The sequence below is a fragment of the Patella vulgata genome, chromosome 7, assembly GCF_932274485.2.
Source record: "Patella vulgata chromosome 7, xgPatVulg1.2, whole genome shotgun sequence".
Classification (NCBI taxonomy): Eukaryota; Metazoa; Mollusca; class Gastropoda; family Patellidae; genus Patella; species Patella vulgata.
Window position 1 is genome coordinate 5418351 of NC_065885.2, and position 18282 is coordinate 5436632.

The window sequence follows — 18282 nt, forward strand, 5'->3', positions numbered from 1 at the left end:
AAGAATTCTGTTGTTTCATTGGCTAAGAACTAAAATTTGTACTAGGATTTTAAATCTCGTCCAATGAAATGGCTGCATTCTTAAAATATATTAATTTAAGTATTCTGTTTTGTCATTGGCTAAGAACTAAAATTTATACTACGATTTTAAATCCCAACCAATGAAATGGCTCTATCCTTAAAATATTATAAGTTTTTATGAATGGGCCCCCTGAATCATTATATTAAAACAACTACTCATAGAGATATAAATATTGATAAAAAGCATTGATTAATTATTAGGATTTATTTATTTTTTACATTTTTTTTTCTTTCCATGTGGCAGCTCATATTTATCATGCATACCATCATGTACATCAAAGTTATAATCTCTTGATCCCCCTCTAGTATATATTCAACTTGTACCTGTTGTTCATGTCTACAACTTTACATAACAGTTAATTGCATATAGAGTAGTCTACCCTTCAGAGTTCTATCTACTAGAAGCCTTATTCACAAAATATTTGAGAATTTAGCATTTTCATTGGCTAAGAGTTAAAATTTGTACTGATATTTTAACACTCTCGACCAATGAAATGGCTGCTCTCTTGAAATATTTCAAGTTTTCGTGAATTAGAGTGTTAGCTAGAAATATTGGTCATTAATTCAAGGATGGTAGCCTATTATAAACAATATTGAAAAGTTTCAATCTGGATGGCTGGACGTATATACGAGGTATGCAATTAGCTGTTATTGTAAGATCTCCATCTTGGATATTAACATAATTATACGCTCTGTGTTTTAAAGACTGTGGCATGTAAATATATTATATGTTAATATAGTATGCACATCATATTTATCTATTCAATTTCTCTTCGTTGGGCGAAAAAAATAATAAAATATCAATGCTGCTATTGTTCATATTAACAATTTTAAAAAAAAAGCATGAAGAAATTACACTACCGGTACTATGATTTGTGATCTTGTTATAAATATAACATGGGTATATAAAGTAGATGCTTTAATAGTGATATATGTTTCAAATAAATAGCTAGCAAAATGTTATCAACGTTTTTTCTTTGTTGGGTTCTTTTTTTTTAGATTGTAAATGAAATGCATGTACGGGTGTGTGTGTGCGTGTGTGTGTGTGTTCAGAGGGGTTCCCCTGCTTGCACAGAGAATATTTTTCTCTTATATTCATTGAAATGAGGTGGGGGGGCGTGGCCGAATGGTTAACACATGCGCGCTGTGTCATAACGTCTGTCATTGAGTCAACTGGCGTGGTTTCGAATCCCCGGTTCTACGCGGCAAGGAGTAGGGTCGCCTGTCCAACCTCGTGGGTTTTCTCTGGGTCCTCTGGTTTCCTCCCACCGCTAAAGACCCCTACGCGCAAGCGAATTATTGAAATAAAATTGAACCATGTGTTAGTCCTGAAATGACCTAGTTTGTGTCAGTGGACCTTAAACCCCATCTCTCTGTCCCATTGAAATAATGTTGAACAAACAAATGTATGAAGGATTGCCTGGGTTTTTGATCTCACTCCACTCTAAGCATTTACATCATGTATGCACTTAACTGAGCAGATATATTGTCTCCGAGCTTCTGATTTCATAAGATCCCCATAACCTCGGGTCAGACTTGACCTTGTCTCTGCCCCGGCCCCCCTCTGTTCAAATTCTGGACATGCCCCCTGATGTATTAGGTTGCGAACCTAAAAAGAATGCAAGTCAGAATATGAAATGGGGTTTAACATCCTACTGTTCTGCTCCGACTGGGATAATGAAGACTGGCATACGCCATACAGTGTGCTCTGAGGGAAATTTTGCTTGGACAGCAGTGCTACGGCCTACTCTTATACTGAATTCCAATAGCTAAGGGATCGTTATGTGCATGCCAATATGTACACGGTACCTTGTTTTTTGCCCTATCTGAACAACTATAAGCAGTCCTTGCAAGGCCCTTCATCCTGCATCACTGACAAGGGGGAAACCAAGGGAACAACAATGCTCTGTTTACCATTGGGAGATTTGCAGGGTTGTTGACTGAATGGTTAGCGCAAGCGTTGTATACATAAGGTCTGTCATGAGTCAACTGGTGTGGTTTTCGATTCCCCGGTTATACATGACAAGGAATAGGGTCGCCTGTCCAAACTCGTGGGTTTTCCCCGGGTCCTCCTGTTTCCTCCCACTACTAAAGACACCTATGCGCAAGCGAATTGTTCAAATAAAATTCAACCATGTTAGTCCTGAAATGACCTAGTTTGTGTGAGTGCAGATTAAACCTCTCTCTCGCTCTCTCTATTGGGAGATTTTGGAATGCAAGGATCCTAACAAATAGAAAATAAGGATAAAATTGGTTTAATGTTTTGTCAACGCAATATTAAGGAGAATTTTGCCCAGACAGCAGCATATCAACCTCCTACTCTGCTTTAATTTCAAACTTTGTTTATTGTTTATATATGTAGTAATGACAATCGAAGCTGCACTGTTCTTCTATCCCCGATAACTTGGCTCCGAGTGACATAATTTGACCAAAATTTTCAACATATTCCCTTGTCATTATCTATTTCTTAACTATTATAGCAATAACTGTCAGCGCTTTATCTACTCTTACATGATATGATACCTCTTTAAGAGAATTCTATAGAATTTAAATACAGTTAAAGGGAGGTAAATCTTTTTAAAACGTTACACCAGGATTCAGACTAGTAACGCTCGCCCCTTAGACTTCAATGTTTATAAATAAATGACATTTCTTGGTCAAGAAAGATTCATAGGAATGTTTGTGGATTTATCGTATGAACAACGAGGCTCAGTGGATGTAAATAGCATTATCATTGATGGTCATTTGGGGACTAACACTTTACTTTCACCTCTAGGGTTTCATCCTATGAATTTTTTTTTATTTCCATTATCGTACTGGGGAATTTTGTCCTTCCATTAGCCTACTATTTACTACTAAGGGATCTTTCACGTACAGTCCCAATTTATATATGGGACATCATTTTTCCATCCCACCTGAACAACTGGGCACATTTTCAAAGATAAAACAATGGCCTACATATTCCGAGTAGGCCTAAAACAATTTAAACAGTCCATTTTCTTTTGACAGCACGTTAATGGTATACACATTCAATGCATCTCGAAGTATCTATTCGAAACTAAAGAGAAGCCACAGTGTTGAGGGAGCAAAATACTGGCTCGCTATAGCCAGGAGGTCTCGGGTTCATCAGGATTTCCCGGACAGCTATACACATTGGAGTGCACATAAAAGATCCCTTGGAAGTTGGAATCCGATATAAGAGTAGGCCGTAGCGCCGCTGTCCAGGCAAAATTTCGCCCTAACTGTTGCTGTTAGTTACTTTAATAACGAATTGTATCAGCTACAATTCGTTACTAAGTAGGCCTAACTACCTTACTGTATACATAGCCTATGCCTGTCGGGACAGGACAGTCAAACTGATCAGCAGTGAATTTTCGCTAGGCCGTTACAATCACTGATAAGGATGACATTGATGCGACTTAATGAGCCCAAATATTAACTTTTTTCTTCCGTCAAATTAAATTCTAAAACATTTTTTTCATTTATTAGAAAAATAAATAAAGACGTACGTTTGAATTGTTTGTAGGTAAAAATCATTTCCTATTAGTGTAAATGGGTATTAAAATAAGTAAAATTCACCATTTAGCCCGAATCAGTAACGTCTTATGTAAACAATGCACGCGCTATTGAGCCAATGATTGACGCCGCGTGATGTGACGTCACGTGTCGAAACAGTCATCTGTAACAGAGATACTAGAAGATCTATGTGAAACAGATTGCAGGACAGTATCGATAAGTATAGAGGAGATACATTTACGGTTACAGTGTTCTAAGGGAGATAATCATTTGGAGTATAAAATGTAGTTGTCTCCCTTATACCACATACTCAGTTGTTAGTCCTCGAATGTCAGATTTAGGTTACTCACATTATCTTTGATCCTTTAACACTTTATCTAGCTTAAAATAAAATTTCTGGGCACAAAATATATGACAATGGATCTAAATAGATTTACGCCAAATTACAAGGACTAAGCCATGAGCTAGACTGTAGTTTAATCTAACTCGCAACAAGAACCCTAAAACAGTCCTACACACAAACCAGGTTTTGGCCAAATCCAGCCCGATAAGGACTATCTGGTGTATATTGTTAACTGTCATTAAAGTAACTGTCGTTAATAATTACTGGAAGCAGTCATATAAGGTGGATATTTGATACCATATCCCTTCTGGTGTTTACAGGAATTTCAACTGTGTGACCCCATAAAGGCTTACTGGGTTCTTATGAAGTAAAATAAGCTATTTATATCTAGATCAGAATTTTATTTAACAGCATTAACAATACATAGAGAAAAATACTACATATACAGTTAAAGTATCTTATTATTTTTATTTAATACATTTATAGAGAGCAAATTTCACCAAAATGTTCAGATGAGTTTAATAATTATAAAGTAAAAATACAATTTTGTGATTAAAAAAGCTAAAAATATGTATAAATTCAATTATGAATTGATCTTCAAAAACTAAGCAAGATTAATTGTATATTAAGTATATTAACATGAAGATCCAGTAGATTGATCAACACTGTAATTATTGAAATATTACCACAGTACTAGAACATGCATTGAACATAATAAACTTACAATTGATATGCACGTAAAAAGGATCCAAAAACGTTGCAGGTTATATGCATTAACTAAATATTCATTATTTTTATTTGGAATAAGATTAAATGATAATGAATTTTGATTTTTGTAATACAGGATTTATTGTATTCTAAAAATAGATATTTCTTTCCATGTACATCTACAAAGAGAATAAGGTAATTCACATAATGAAACCACAGAAAAAAAATACTATTTCATCTCATTTCACTCTAGATCAAAACATGACCGGTATTGAAATTTATTACTTGTAATACATGCCGACATAATACATTTTCAATGTGGTAAGATACCAATTACCATATTAGTTAATTATAAGTCAGTTATATCTCTTAGTCTCCCCAAACTCAGCAGAAAAAGGGGGGGCATGAATCAATCACCTCAAACAATTGTCAGCAACCATATACAACATAAAAAAAGCAATATGTATCCAGTAGTTTTACAATTCTCTGAAATATGAAAAATATCTTTGAAAAACATTATTTTGGGTTCTGGAGGGAATGGACATGTACCATAGATAATTTTTGTTATTTTGGTAACTTTTTTTTAGGCGTAGATGTTAGCTGCCTTTTTCGTCTTTGACCTTTCTGTGGTGTTTCGTTTGTTTTTTTTCGCCTCACCCCTTCATTGCTTTTTAAAATTGAATCTAATGCCATGAAGGCATCCGGTCCAAAGTCATATTCCACTTCTCCAGTAGCTGACTTTTTAAGACATGGCAGCGACATGAAATCCGGTAAATCAGCATTGTGGTCACCAGCAGTTAACAGATAATCAAACTGGAGTTGAATCAGATTGGCTAAGCGGTGAATGGCGGTGGTAGGTGGCATCCAGTTATCCGCGTTACTTAGTTGTAGACCATCGGTTGAACTAATACTTTGCAATTTCTTCTTTCTTTCCCTAGTTATTCTGCGAACATCTTCAGATGTTACACTTTCCGGATTTAGTTTTTTGGGACAGTAAAGATTCTTAATAAATTCCTCAAAGATATCTGGATTAATCTGGATTTGAGTTGTACACTCTATAAGAGAGGAAAGAAAGTGGTCATTGTATACATACATTTTTAATATTTTATCGTGTGATTTCCCTTTTATTTTGGGAATAAAGTCATTGCCACCAAGACAAAGGCCAATGGGTACTTTGATCCCTATCAACTTAGAGTTGAAGGTTTTTTCTAAAGTTTCCAGAATCAGGGTGATATTAAATATGTCATATTTTTTCTGGGGCTTTTGGAGTATAACATACACATCATTTTTGAAATGTCTATTTTCTTCCCTTGGCCAATGTCTGGCAACAGCGAAAAGGTGAATTATGACTGCATCTGTCACCTGACGTTACAAAGCTGACAATAGTATCACCCGACTCGAGTTTGTCTTTGCACCCAATAAGCCAATCCACTTGGGACATTTCTGCTTCGCCCTTCTTTTGGTGAATATCAGTTAGGTTGGTTATCTGGCATCGTGTCTGGTCAGGAGTGAATTGGCAGCGAATGGGAATCGCATACTGATTACAATTGCAAGCGCCTCTACAAATGCAACTAGTTGCCATTTCGCTGTCAATATCTACAGTTATTTCACGTGGCAGTTTTAACTTCTGGATATTTGATGCTAAATAGTTGCTGATCATAGATTTGCCGACATCAGTACCAGTTATTGCATCACGTTGAAAAGTATGTTGATTCAGGATATCATCTGCACTTTTTAAATGCACAACTGATACACCAGGGTTTTTCTTTCTTTGCCGTCTTGTACCGGCCTTGAAATTGTCTGGTGTAAACGAATATTTTTCTTCACACACAATCACTCTCTCCAAAGCAGTCATTTGTTTAATAATTGGACACAGGACTGCATTCTGGACATAGTATAGATATTGGGATCCGGTAACAACTTTGGTCTTAAATTTGACTCCAGCAAATTCAATTGTAACAATCTTTACCCTTTTTGTCAGCCAACCAGGTAATAATTTTGATGCTGTTGTAATACAGTTGTTTATTTCCTGTGGGTTACAAAACTCTAATAGATTTGCCAATGCCAGTTTCATGGAAGAGGATTTCTGTACTTTTGGTTTGCTACAGTCTGGTTTAACAAGAGATTGACACATGTTCATATCAGAGCTCAACCGATCTGTTTGCTTTAGAGCATTTGATAGTAACTTGGATCTTTTGTCTTCTTTCAATTGTCGTTCTGATTTGTGTGCGATTTTCGTTTGCTTTACTACTCGTTTGATGGTAACACTTACATTTTTATTTAAGCGCAATTTCAAATTTATTGGTCCTGAAACATCTTCCAATTTGGGGGAATCTGTAGCAGAGAGTTGAAATAGATTGTCTTTGCATATGAATCGTTGAATAAGATATTTTCCAATTTCCTTTGTATCATCATCTAGGATCTCACGGGACAGCACACCCTTGTCAATGGCATACACATTGCGTGGAATATTGCAGGGGTGTGTTGAGAGTGCATCTTGTCTTAGAATAACCTCTGTGACTCGAAAAATATGTTTCATGTCTGTCTCAGTGAAGTTCCAAGATACACCATAAGAATCACTGTCGCTCTGTTGAACAGCATGAACAGCGTTGAATGAATCAATGAGTGACATTCTTCGTACAGCTGATTCTTGGGAAGATCCAGAGCGGAATCCCTTTAATGCGTCTTTATGGTCCATTTCGCGTTTGGTGTCACATGCAAAGTTTACCTGGCTATTTCCGATAGGAGTAGAGAACAGACATTTTTTCAAATTCTGGTGAAAGATCCCTGCTGTATAATGCTCTGTCAATAAGCGAGTACAATAGGGTGCATAAGAACTAGCTCCATTTAAGAATGAAAACCACAAAGATGACTTTGCCGCTCCCAATAACAGACTGTATCCATTCTCACCACCAAGACGTTCTGCTAGTTTCACAGCTACAACTTCATTACAATGTATCATCATATCATAATGGAGAGCAAAAGTAGCATTTATTTTTCTCATTGTAACCATAAATTCGTCAAACTTATTATTCCATTTCTGGGCTGTCTCAATAGGAGTTTGATTTAGTTCATTCTCAACAAATAACTGTGCATCCGTGCTTGGTAGGTATTGAATAAATTTAAGTGTAAAAGCAAACTGAAGAGATTGAGAGAGCCTTCTAATATGCCGTGTAGCAGTATCAATGTGTTCAGTAGTTATCAATTTTGACCATTCTGTAGTTGTTTCGTCACGCATGACCATCAATAATTCCACCAATCCTGCATAGCGATATGCACTAAACAAAGTATTGACCTTGGATTTTCTGAGATGAAGGAGTGGAAACTCGGGCAAAAATTTCTCATATTTTTTATTTTCCTTAATAAGGGACAGCAAATTAATACCAATTTTATTGTCTGGGCCAAAGAGAATTCTATCGAAAGAAACCGACTCGCTTTCAGTGTTTTTATCCATTCCAGCTTTTACAAGAATATCATCTAAGATTTCTCTTAGCTAATTGATATCATCATCTCTTCCACTTGCTGGGGGTGGATGCCTTGTAAGTAATGGAGGTGTGGTAAATTGGCTTGTGTGTAGGACTGAAAATTGAATCTGACAGAAGAGCACGTTGTTTTGTTTACACGGAGAATCTACCTTGGGCATTGACAAACTTCTGACCAATCAGAAGTCTCTGTATACCGGAAGTGCAGGTGTTTTCGAGCGACGAAAATAAATGGACTCCCGTATTACGAGTTGTGAGTATTTTCTTACGACGATGTTATGATTAGTAAATGAATTTCAGACCCCAAAACATGTCACAGTTTATTTTAGTATTTTGCAAGATAATTGTATGTGTGAATTGTGATGGAATTTCACTTCCCTGGCCTATATCTATCGATCTAGCAATGCCAATGACATATAATAAGTATTAGTAGTAGGCCTATAATTAAAAAAATAGTATTTATTATTAATTTTGTGAGACTATAAAATTAACTTTATAATGTAATATCATATTAATAATAGACTTAGGCTCATTTAATTATAGCAAATCCATGCATGGACCTACTTAATTACATGTAGTCATGTACATGTCATGTACATATAGCCTACCTTTGAGGTAAATTTGATGGGTTGGATGTTTTTGGAGACCATTAATTTCTCTTTACAAACTTATTTAAAGTATGACTACAATAAAATAATGTGTTGTTTAAAGGTTGAGAAATAAGATGGAGACATTAATGACATTGGCCTAAGTGTTTTATCAGGTTTGATCTCACTGTTTGTCCGAGACAACTCAGGATTATTCACTGTTGTTTCCCCCCTTGTCATTGTTGCAGGACTGATGGATTGGATAATAATAACATTGTCTAGTCGTTCCAATTGGATGAAAAACCGATGTCCCTGTTTGCATGCGCACATAAAAGATCTCCTCAGTTGGAATTTGATGAAGACTAGGCAGAATTCTGTTTTCCGGTCGAAACTTCCCTCATAGTACACCTCGGGGCGTACATGCCTGAATCGTAGTACACCGCATGGCATAATGCCCTCATAGTAGGCCTACACGGCATGGCGTACATGTACATGCCCTCATAGTACACAGCAATGGCGAACATGCCCTCATAGTACACTGCAATGGCGAACATGCCCTCATAGTACACTGCAATGGCGTACATGCCCTCATAGTACACTACAATGGCGTACACGCCCTCATAGTACACTGCAATGGCGTACATGCCCTCATAGTACACTGCAATGGCGTACATGCCCTCATAGTACACTGCAATGGCATACATGCCCTCAAAGTACACTGCATCGCATACGCCCGTCTTCATTAGTATGGAACTCAATTTTATTTTATTTCATTTCATACACTTACATGTGATCACTTTTTTTTGCTTGAAACGCAGTAGTATATTGTTGTCGCCCCAGTCTGTACATATATAGGTTGTCCACAATAATTATTCTATATGATTATTTTGAAATTTATACCCACAGTTTATCTTTCGTAATACGAAATAATTGATTTTCAATGACTTCCAATAATTTCTGTCAGAGTTCTGGTCCTTTTGATCTGTGGACGATCATGTGACTAAACTTATCATTCCATACAAAGTTTCTGTTTTCAAAAGATGAAGCCTATTGATTTGTAACTATTTCCAGTACGTTATATACTGTATAATAGTTATTGACTTATTGCTCTTGACCTCTTTCAAAAAACGTCTGGATGCTGAAGATACTATTACGTTAAAAGTTTAAACAATTATAACTTAGCTCAGAAAATAAATTTTTCTATTTTTGATTACCCGGTATCTATTTTTGAACTATTATAGCAATAACGTCCAGCTCTTTATCTAAATTTTATATCATGCTTCTTTAATTAGTATATTATTTAACATAGTCTCAAATTAAATTTCGTCTCATGTTCATTTGTATTATAGACATTGTTAGTCAATGTACCGTAACTAGAATTTATAACTGCATACCGACATATTTAGCCCTGCATACAGTAAGATAATACCTTTATTGATAAGAACTTAATTCATGTTTATGTACAGGTAACTGTAGATTATATACATATATTATTTATTGCGTTGAAACAAGAATTATTATTCGATAGATAAGAAATGAACTGGGGTTTAATGTCCTACTTTTCTGCGCTAACTGATCTATTGAAGCCAGGCTTTTACCACATACAGTGTGCTACGAGGAACATTTTGACCTCAAGGGTTCGTTTATTATGCTTATGTGTATACAGGACTCCGTTTTTTGTGCCATCCGAACAACTAGACCAGGCCTTCAGTCATGCACCACTGACTAGGGTAGATGTCCAATCCTAAGGAACTTTCTCAGCAAGTATCAGAAGCGAATCCATGACCTCAGTTTTTCATTCCATCCAAATGACTAGACACTATCCTTGTCATGCCCTCAGTCGTGTACCACTGACAAGGGTAAACGCAAACCACGCCGGAAAATCATGAGGGACTTTCTCGGCTAAGCGTATCCAAGACCTCCTGGTCAGCAAGCAGCGTCTTACTCACCTCAGCTCCTGAAATGTTATATAAACTATTAAGTAGTCATTTATTAACATGACTAGACTATAAGCAACTGTTGATGCCATCGGAAATCTCCGATATTAAGTAGATTAGAACGTTTCAGCCATATTTTGACTTAATTTAAGAATGAAGAAGTGAGGCTTAGCTTCGAACAACCAGTATGATGGTTACAATCAATGCACACTTCTTGTCAAACCTTCAAAAGCTAATATCTTCGCTTGCAATAAGTAATTTTCAAATTATTCATTTTACATTATCTATTTTCGAACTATTATAGCAAGAATGGCTAGCTCTTTATCTAAATCTTACATAATGTATCTTTAAACTCGCAATAGAGTAACTTGTATGGAATTTTCAACATATTCATTTTACATTATCTGTTGTCGACCTAGGTCTTTATCTGAATTGTACATAATGTATCTTTAAAGGACAATATTGGTGCCAGTCATTATCACATATATGATAGAGCTGGTTAAACACATTTCAAATATAATTTTAACACAGAGATCATTGCTACGATAGCTGAATAATACAGGTTTCCTGAATCGGAAGTGGCGAACGCCAAAGGAAAAAACGAGTCATGCCTCTATATAACTGACTGTTATCACTCGTCACATCAGTCAATTATATAGAGGCATGACTCGTGTTTTCCTTTGGCGTTCTTCACTTCTGATTCAGGAAACCTGTATTACTCAGCTATCGTAGCAATGATCTCTGTGTTAAAAATATATTTGGAACGTGTTTAATTAGTTCTATCACATATGTAATAATGACTGACACCAATATTGTCCTTTAATAAGAGAATTATTAGTAGATTTATATTTTTTTATCTGTTTCAGTGAATAAAGTGTGGATGTACATGTCTACGGAGATACAATCATGACTGATCCAACAAAAGACAATACGATACAGGATATTATAACAACAAAATACAACGATGATCGGTCGGATCATGTCCACGCCGCAGATGATACTTTATCTGGTGATGAAGATTTTCAAGATGCAAGAGAAAACATAGGTAAGATATTCTCTAGATATTTGGGGGGTTGGATGGCCGAATGGTTAGCACGAACGTGCTGTATCATAAGGTCTGTCATTGAGTCAACTGGCGTGGTTTTGAATTCATGTTTGACGTGACAAGGAGGAGGGTCGCCTGTCCAAACTCGTGGGTTTTCTCCGGGTCCACCAGTTTCCTCCCACTGCTAAAGATCCTTACGCGCAATCGAATTATAGAAATAAAAAATTGAACCATGTGTTAGTCCCGAAATGACCTAGTTTGTGTTGAGTGGATGTGAAACCCCATTTCTCTCTCTCTTGATATTTTTTTGGCTCTACATGTTAAAATAGGGTAGTTGTTCAATGCATTATATTTACATAAAATATAGATATGACGTCACCTTTTGAATAATCGTATGGGCAACTTGCCAATCGTACATTAATTATACTAGTGAAATATTGAACTCGTGTGACGTATTTCACTGTGAAAGCACGTGCAGAGTGTCGGTATTTTAAGTCGTTTAATGGTCTTGAGCTTAAGACATTGCGTAATATATTGTAAAATCACTCTCTTGTGGTTACAATATATTACTTAATATCTCGCTCTCAACCATTAAACAAAACAAAGAGATGCTATGAAAACACACCACTGGGTGCCACAGTGGCTCAGTGAGTAAGATGTTGGCTCGCAACCTGGAGGTCTCATGTTCAATCCTTGCATTGGCCGAGAAAGTTCATTAGGATTTTCTGTCTTGGTTCCCTCGTGCCGGGGGGGGGGGGGGGGGGGTTGGATGGCTGAATGGTTAGACTGGCGTGGTTTCGAATCCCCGGTTGTACGTGACAAGGAGTAGGGTCGCCTGTCAAACCTCGTGGGTTTTCTCCGGGTCCTCCGGTTTCCTCCCACTGTTAAAGACCCCTACGCGCAAGCGAATTATTGAAATAAAATTGAACCATATGTTAGTCCCGAAATCACCTAGTTTGTGTCGAGTGGACGTTAAACCCCATTTCTCTCTCTCTCTCTCTCCCCCGTGCCAGTGGTGCAGGATAGAGGGCGTGGCAAGAGATAACATAATATAGTCGTTCAGATGAGACGAAAACCAGAGATCCTGTGTACACATGTACATAAAAGATCCCTTGGCAGCTGTGTAATTCGATATAAGAGTAGGCCGTAGTGTCGTTGTCTAGGCAAAATTTAACTCATAGCACACAGCATGGCGTAAGCCCATCTTCATTAGCCCAGTCGGAGTAGAACATTAGGAATTTAAACACCATTTCATTTACAAATACATGATTTTCACATTTCCAAAGAATTCAGAGAACGCATTGGGAAGACATTTTCTAGATATTTATTAGGCTCTAGCTTTTCATTATAAGAAAAACATGTCAAATAGTAGTCAGGAGTATAAAATATGCCTTTTAAAATGCTATACAGTTCTGTTGAATGTGCGGAGGGTGACATCTGAACACATAGAAAGTTCCATTGCGTTAATTCAAGAAGTTATGAGTATGAGAGATTGTATTAATTCAAGATGGTTTGAGTATCAGAGATTGCGATATTTCAAGAAATTGTGAGTACTAGAGATTGCGATAATTCAAATGTGCATAGGTATCAGAGCCAATGAAAGCAGCATTGCAATTTGAATACGTGAATACCCCATGAATGAATCAAGGGTATAGTGGAGTAGAAAGGAAGGATACCACTAGGGGTACCAAGGCTATGTCTTGTCATAATACAAGTTTCCTACAAGTTTTAAAAAATTAAATAAAAACTCAAGCCTCTACTGCACTGACAAGGAAGTATGGATGGACGGAAAGGGTGATTACAATATACAAACATATACATGTACATAAGAAATGGTGTGTATGATGACACTGAGCAAATGAGTCATTCGTAACCAATATGTCGATCATGTCATTTGGTTTGGATGTATCTTTGAAATACTAATAATGACACAAGGTTATAAATATAAATCTGTTGTGTCTGTCAATTATTGGGTTATAGAAGTGTAAGTTTATATTCCTCTTCAGGAAAGCCCAATACTGTGGGGGAGGGGGGGATGGCCGAATGGTTAGCATGTGCGTTCTGTATCATACATGTAAGGTCTGTCATTGAGTCAACTGGCATGGTTTTGATTCCCCGGCTGTACGTGACAAGGAGTACAATGTAGGGTCATCTCTCCAACCTCGTGGGTTTTCCTCCAACTGCTAAAGACCCCTACGCACAAGTGAATTATTAAAATAAAATTGAACCATGTGTTAGTCCCGAAATGTCCTAGTTTGTATCAAGTGGATGCTAAATTCTCTCCCTCTCTCCCTATCCTGTAGTCACGATTTCAGACATAGGGCTGATATAGGTGCTTAAAGGAGCTACATAAATATCAAGTTCGGCCCAAAGCACAGGAAATTGTGTTTGCATCAGTCAAATTTTGGAAATTCCCTCATACAAACACATTTTTGGAAACTTTTCTTGGTCAATAAAAACTTTAAAAAAAACCCCACTGTCAACAGGACTAATACAAAATAAGTAGCATCATTTAATTCCTTGTTAAAAAACCTTGTTATTATGTAGTTCCCTGTAACAAACAAACAAACAAACAAACAAATCTACCAACACACACAATCTGATTAAAATATAGATCTATGTTTCAATTTTTTTTTATACTTTCAATGGCCTACACTACATGAAGATCTGACCAGTTGTAGTGGAGGGTCGCGCCAGGGGTCATACAAGCGGCCCTATGATGTCAGACATTTGATTAACAAATCAGTGTTGATGTACATGTATCTAGAGAGATACCCACAGTTCCATGCATCACACCATAAAACTAAAATAGTATTCTAGTTCTATGACCACACTCCAAGAACTCACTGTAACAGACCGTTTCATTGGCTAATCCCTCACACTTCACACCAACCAGAACATGGGTTACATGTATATAACAACTCTTCCAGATCCTAGTGTAGTAAAGACAAAAACGAAATTTTAATTTTTTTATGATTTCTGGTGGTAAATACATAATGGTTCGATTCAGTTTGCCTATTGACCTTGGGGTCATAGTTTGAAACAATTCAAACAGGAAAGAAATTCATTCATTATATGAAATTCATATAAGTAGATCTTTCCTCTTTAACTGTCATAATATGGTATTTAATGATTAATTTCTCCGATATTATTAAATATTATTTATAACGTGCTATTACATATTAATTAGTATTTGACGAGTATTATTGGAGTATAACCAGCTCAACTGTCAACATGTACAGATCGAGACATATATCGTCCATCAAACGTTTGTATTTTTATCTTTTTATCTTTTAATATCTCTAAACCTCATTTGAAGGATTTTAATTCTGTTTCTGTTATTGAGAGAGAGAGAGAGAGAGGGGGGAGAGAGAGAGAGAGAGAGTTCATCGTCCACTGACACAAACCAGGTCATTTCGGGACTAACATAGGATTCAATTTTATTTTAATAATTCACTTGCGCGTAGGTCTTTAGCAGTGGAAGGAAACCGGAGGACCCAGAGAAAACCCACAAGGTTGGACAGGCGACCCTACTCCTTGTCACGTACAACCTAGGATTCGAAACCATGCCAGTTGACTCAATGACAGGCCTTACATGTATGATACAGCGCGCACGTGCTAACCATTCGGCCATCCACCCCCTGCCTGTTATTATGAAAGTTGAGCTCTGAAAGGAATAAATCTAAATATGGTTTAATTTGCTAATATTTGCTAAATCGCTTATATTTGCAACCTAGAAATGGACACAAATGGGTCGCAAGGCATGTAATATAAACTGGCCTCAAATTTTTGGATGGGCCTCTTTTTAAACCGTTCAGGTTTTGACTTTGTTTTCTTCGTGGAATGTTAAATAATCAATTTAAGGACAATTTGAATGTGCATGCCAATGTGTACACTGGCTCTCGTTTTTTCGTCCCATCCAAACGACTATACATGTACGTCATCCCAAGGAACCACGCCGGAAAATCCTGATGAAATTTCTAGACCAATTTAGGGATTGAACACAGGTCCTCCATGTTAGCGAGCCAGCATCTTACCCACTTAGCCACTGTGCCTTCTGTCCTGTATTTTAAGCCTTCACTTAAAATAATTTAAACGTAAGACTTAAAAAAATTGTAACTGCCAACTATAGCTTGAAGATATTTGTCAAGAAGTTACTGACATCATGTATACATGTTACCGTGGTGACACTATGGGATTATAACTGGAGGTGTTGTCTGTACGTGGCATTCAACAAATAACAAGTGACAGTTTTATTTTACTGACATAACTCACAGTAGGCTATGTATAGAGAGAGAAAAATTGGGTTTTACATCCACTCAACTCAAACTAGGTCATTTTAGTAGTGAGGTTGGTTGGCCGAATGGTTAATGCGTACATAACTCAGTGTAGGCTTTATATATATAGAGAGAAAAATTGGGTTTAACATCCACTCAACACTAACTAGGTCATCTCAGGGAGAATATGTACATGTAGTGGTAAAATTTTATTTCAATAGGGGTATTGGTTGGCCAAATGGTTAACACATACATAACTCAGTGTATACTTTATATATAGAGATAGAAATTGCGTTTAACGTCCACTCGACACAAACTAAGTCATTTTGGGGATAATATATATTGGTCAAATTTTATTTCAATAGGGGCATTGGGTGGCCGAATGTTTAACACGTGCGCAGTGGATCAGATGGTCTGTCATTGAGTTAAGTGGCGTGGTTTTGATTCCCCGCTTGTACGTGACAAAGAGTAGGGTCACCTGTCCAACATCTTGGGTTTTCTCCAGGTCCTCCAGTTTCCTCCCACTGCTAAAGACCTCTATGCACAATAATTTCTTTAAATAAAATTAAACCATATATGTTAGTCCAGAAATGACCTAGTTTGTGTCGAGTGGATGTTAAATCTCTCTCTCTCTCTCTCTCTCTCTCTCATCAAGACATAGTAGTAGGGCCACACAAATTTAATTTCTAGTTCTTCCTTCAATATCCTAATAATTAAAAACCTTCTCAGTCAAGTGCTACATTCGGTTTAAAATTTCAAATTTTAGAAATAGGGAACTGAAAACTTTTGAGAAGAACGGGCAAATACCTTTTTGTTTTTAAACTATTTTTGTTCTGAAGGAAATAGAAATCAAGTTTTCAAATGGGTGGCCTGAGGCCTAAGTTATTATATATTTTTATTAAACATATTTCATGTATTAAGAGGGTTGTGTTGTTATTTTGTTGATGTTACTCTACAAGTTAGATGAGTTTTTTATTCTGGATGTTCATCAGGTTATGTAGAAAGACCTTTCATATCTTACTGGCTGACTTACATGTATGTTATATACGAGATATTTTTAGATTTTTGCTGAGTTTGAAATAAGAGTTACTGTAGTTATGTATGAATCTTTGATTGAGGAACTTGGATATCCTGTGTCGATATGATTATGACTATTTTTCATTGATTAACTTGGTTATCGGGTAAGAGGTTATTAATTTTAACATATATTTATCAATATTTAACAATGATGGTCATTTCCAGTTTCATGAGAGAGAGAGAGAGGGAGAAGGAGAGAGAGAGAGAGAGAGAGAGAGTTTAACTAGGTCATTTCAGGACTAACATATGGTTCAATTTTATTTCCATAATTCGCTTGCGCGTGGGGATCTTTATATATATATTTATATATATATATATATATATATATATATATATATATATATATATATATATATGTCGAGTATGTCTGTGTAATTTATCAAGTTTTCTCATTTTCCATCGTGGTTTCCCATAACAATGGTCTAGGACAGGGGGGCCTGGCAATGGACAGTGTCTAGTTTTTCGAATGGGACGAAAAAACGCAGCCCGGATACGCATTTGCATGCACGTAAAAGAGAGAGAGAGAAATTGGGTTTAACGTCCACTCGACACAAACTAAGTCATTTTGGGACTAACACAATTATTTCAATAATTCACTTGCACGTAGGGGTCTTTAATTAGCAGTGGCAGGAAACTGGAGGACCTGGAGAAAACCCACGAGGTTGGCCGGTTTCAAGAGAATATCCACACTAAAATGGACTCAGATTAATTATTTAACATTTAATTAACTCCAGTTAATCTCCTCGCTTGGATTAGTAGGATTAAATTGGATTATATTTGGATTATATAGGTGTTATTGACTTATTTATATCGTCTATAGAGGATGCCGAAAAGTCAGGACATTTTCGATTCCTCATATCTTTGTAAATACTGAACATATTTGTTGAACTGGTGATGTGATGTGAAAGCTGAAATGAATTGAAAGATTTTTTGGGGATTGATATTCCACTTTCACAATATTGTAAATTTCAAAGGATTCAAAATCTCTCAAGTGATCATAAGCAATTTTAAGATTGAAGTATAGATATTCCTTTTAGACATTCTACTTTTGTACTTCGTGGTGGGTGGGGGTGGCCAAATGGTTATTGTGTATCATAAGGTCTGTCATTGAGTTAACTGACATGGTTTCAATTCCCTGGTTGTATGTGATAAAGTGTAGGGTCGCGTGTCCAACCTCCTGGGTTTTCTAAAGACCCCTACACGCTAGCAAATTATTGAAATAAAGTTTAA

The 18282-nt window shown here is 36.5% G+C and overlaps 2 protein-coding genes across 2 annotated transcripts in view; one reads left to right on the forward strand and one right to left on the reverse strand.

Moving 5' to 3' along the window:
- Positions 1–18282, reverse strand: part of LOC126827113 (phosphatidylinositol 4,5-bisphosphate 3-kinase catalytic subunit alpha isoform) — a 324427-nt gene that overhangs the window by 141083 nt on the left and 165062 nt on the right. The window lies entirely within an intron of this gene.
- Positions 8347–18282, forward strand: part of LOC126827109 (rho guanine nucleotide exchange factor 10) — a 36592-nt gene continuing 26656 nt past the window's right edge. The window contains exons 1-2 of the mRNA XM_056102531.1: positions 8347–8382; positions 11520–11698. Coding sequence (XP_055958506.1) covers positions 11560–11698 — 139 coding nt within the window. The 5' untranslated portion in view covers positions 8347–8382; positions 11520–11559. The remainder of the gene's footprint in view (positions 8383–11519; positions 11699–18282) is intronic.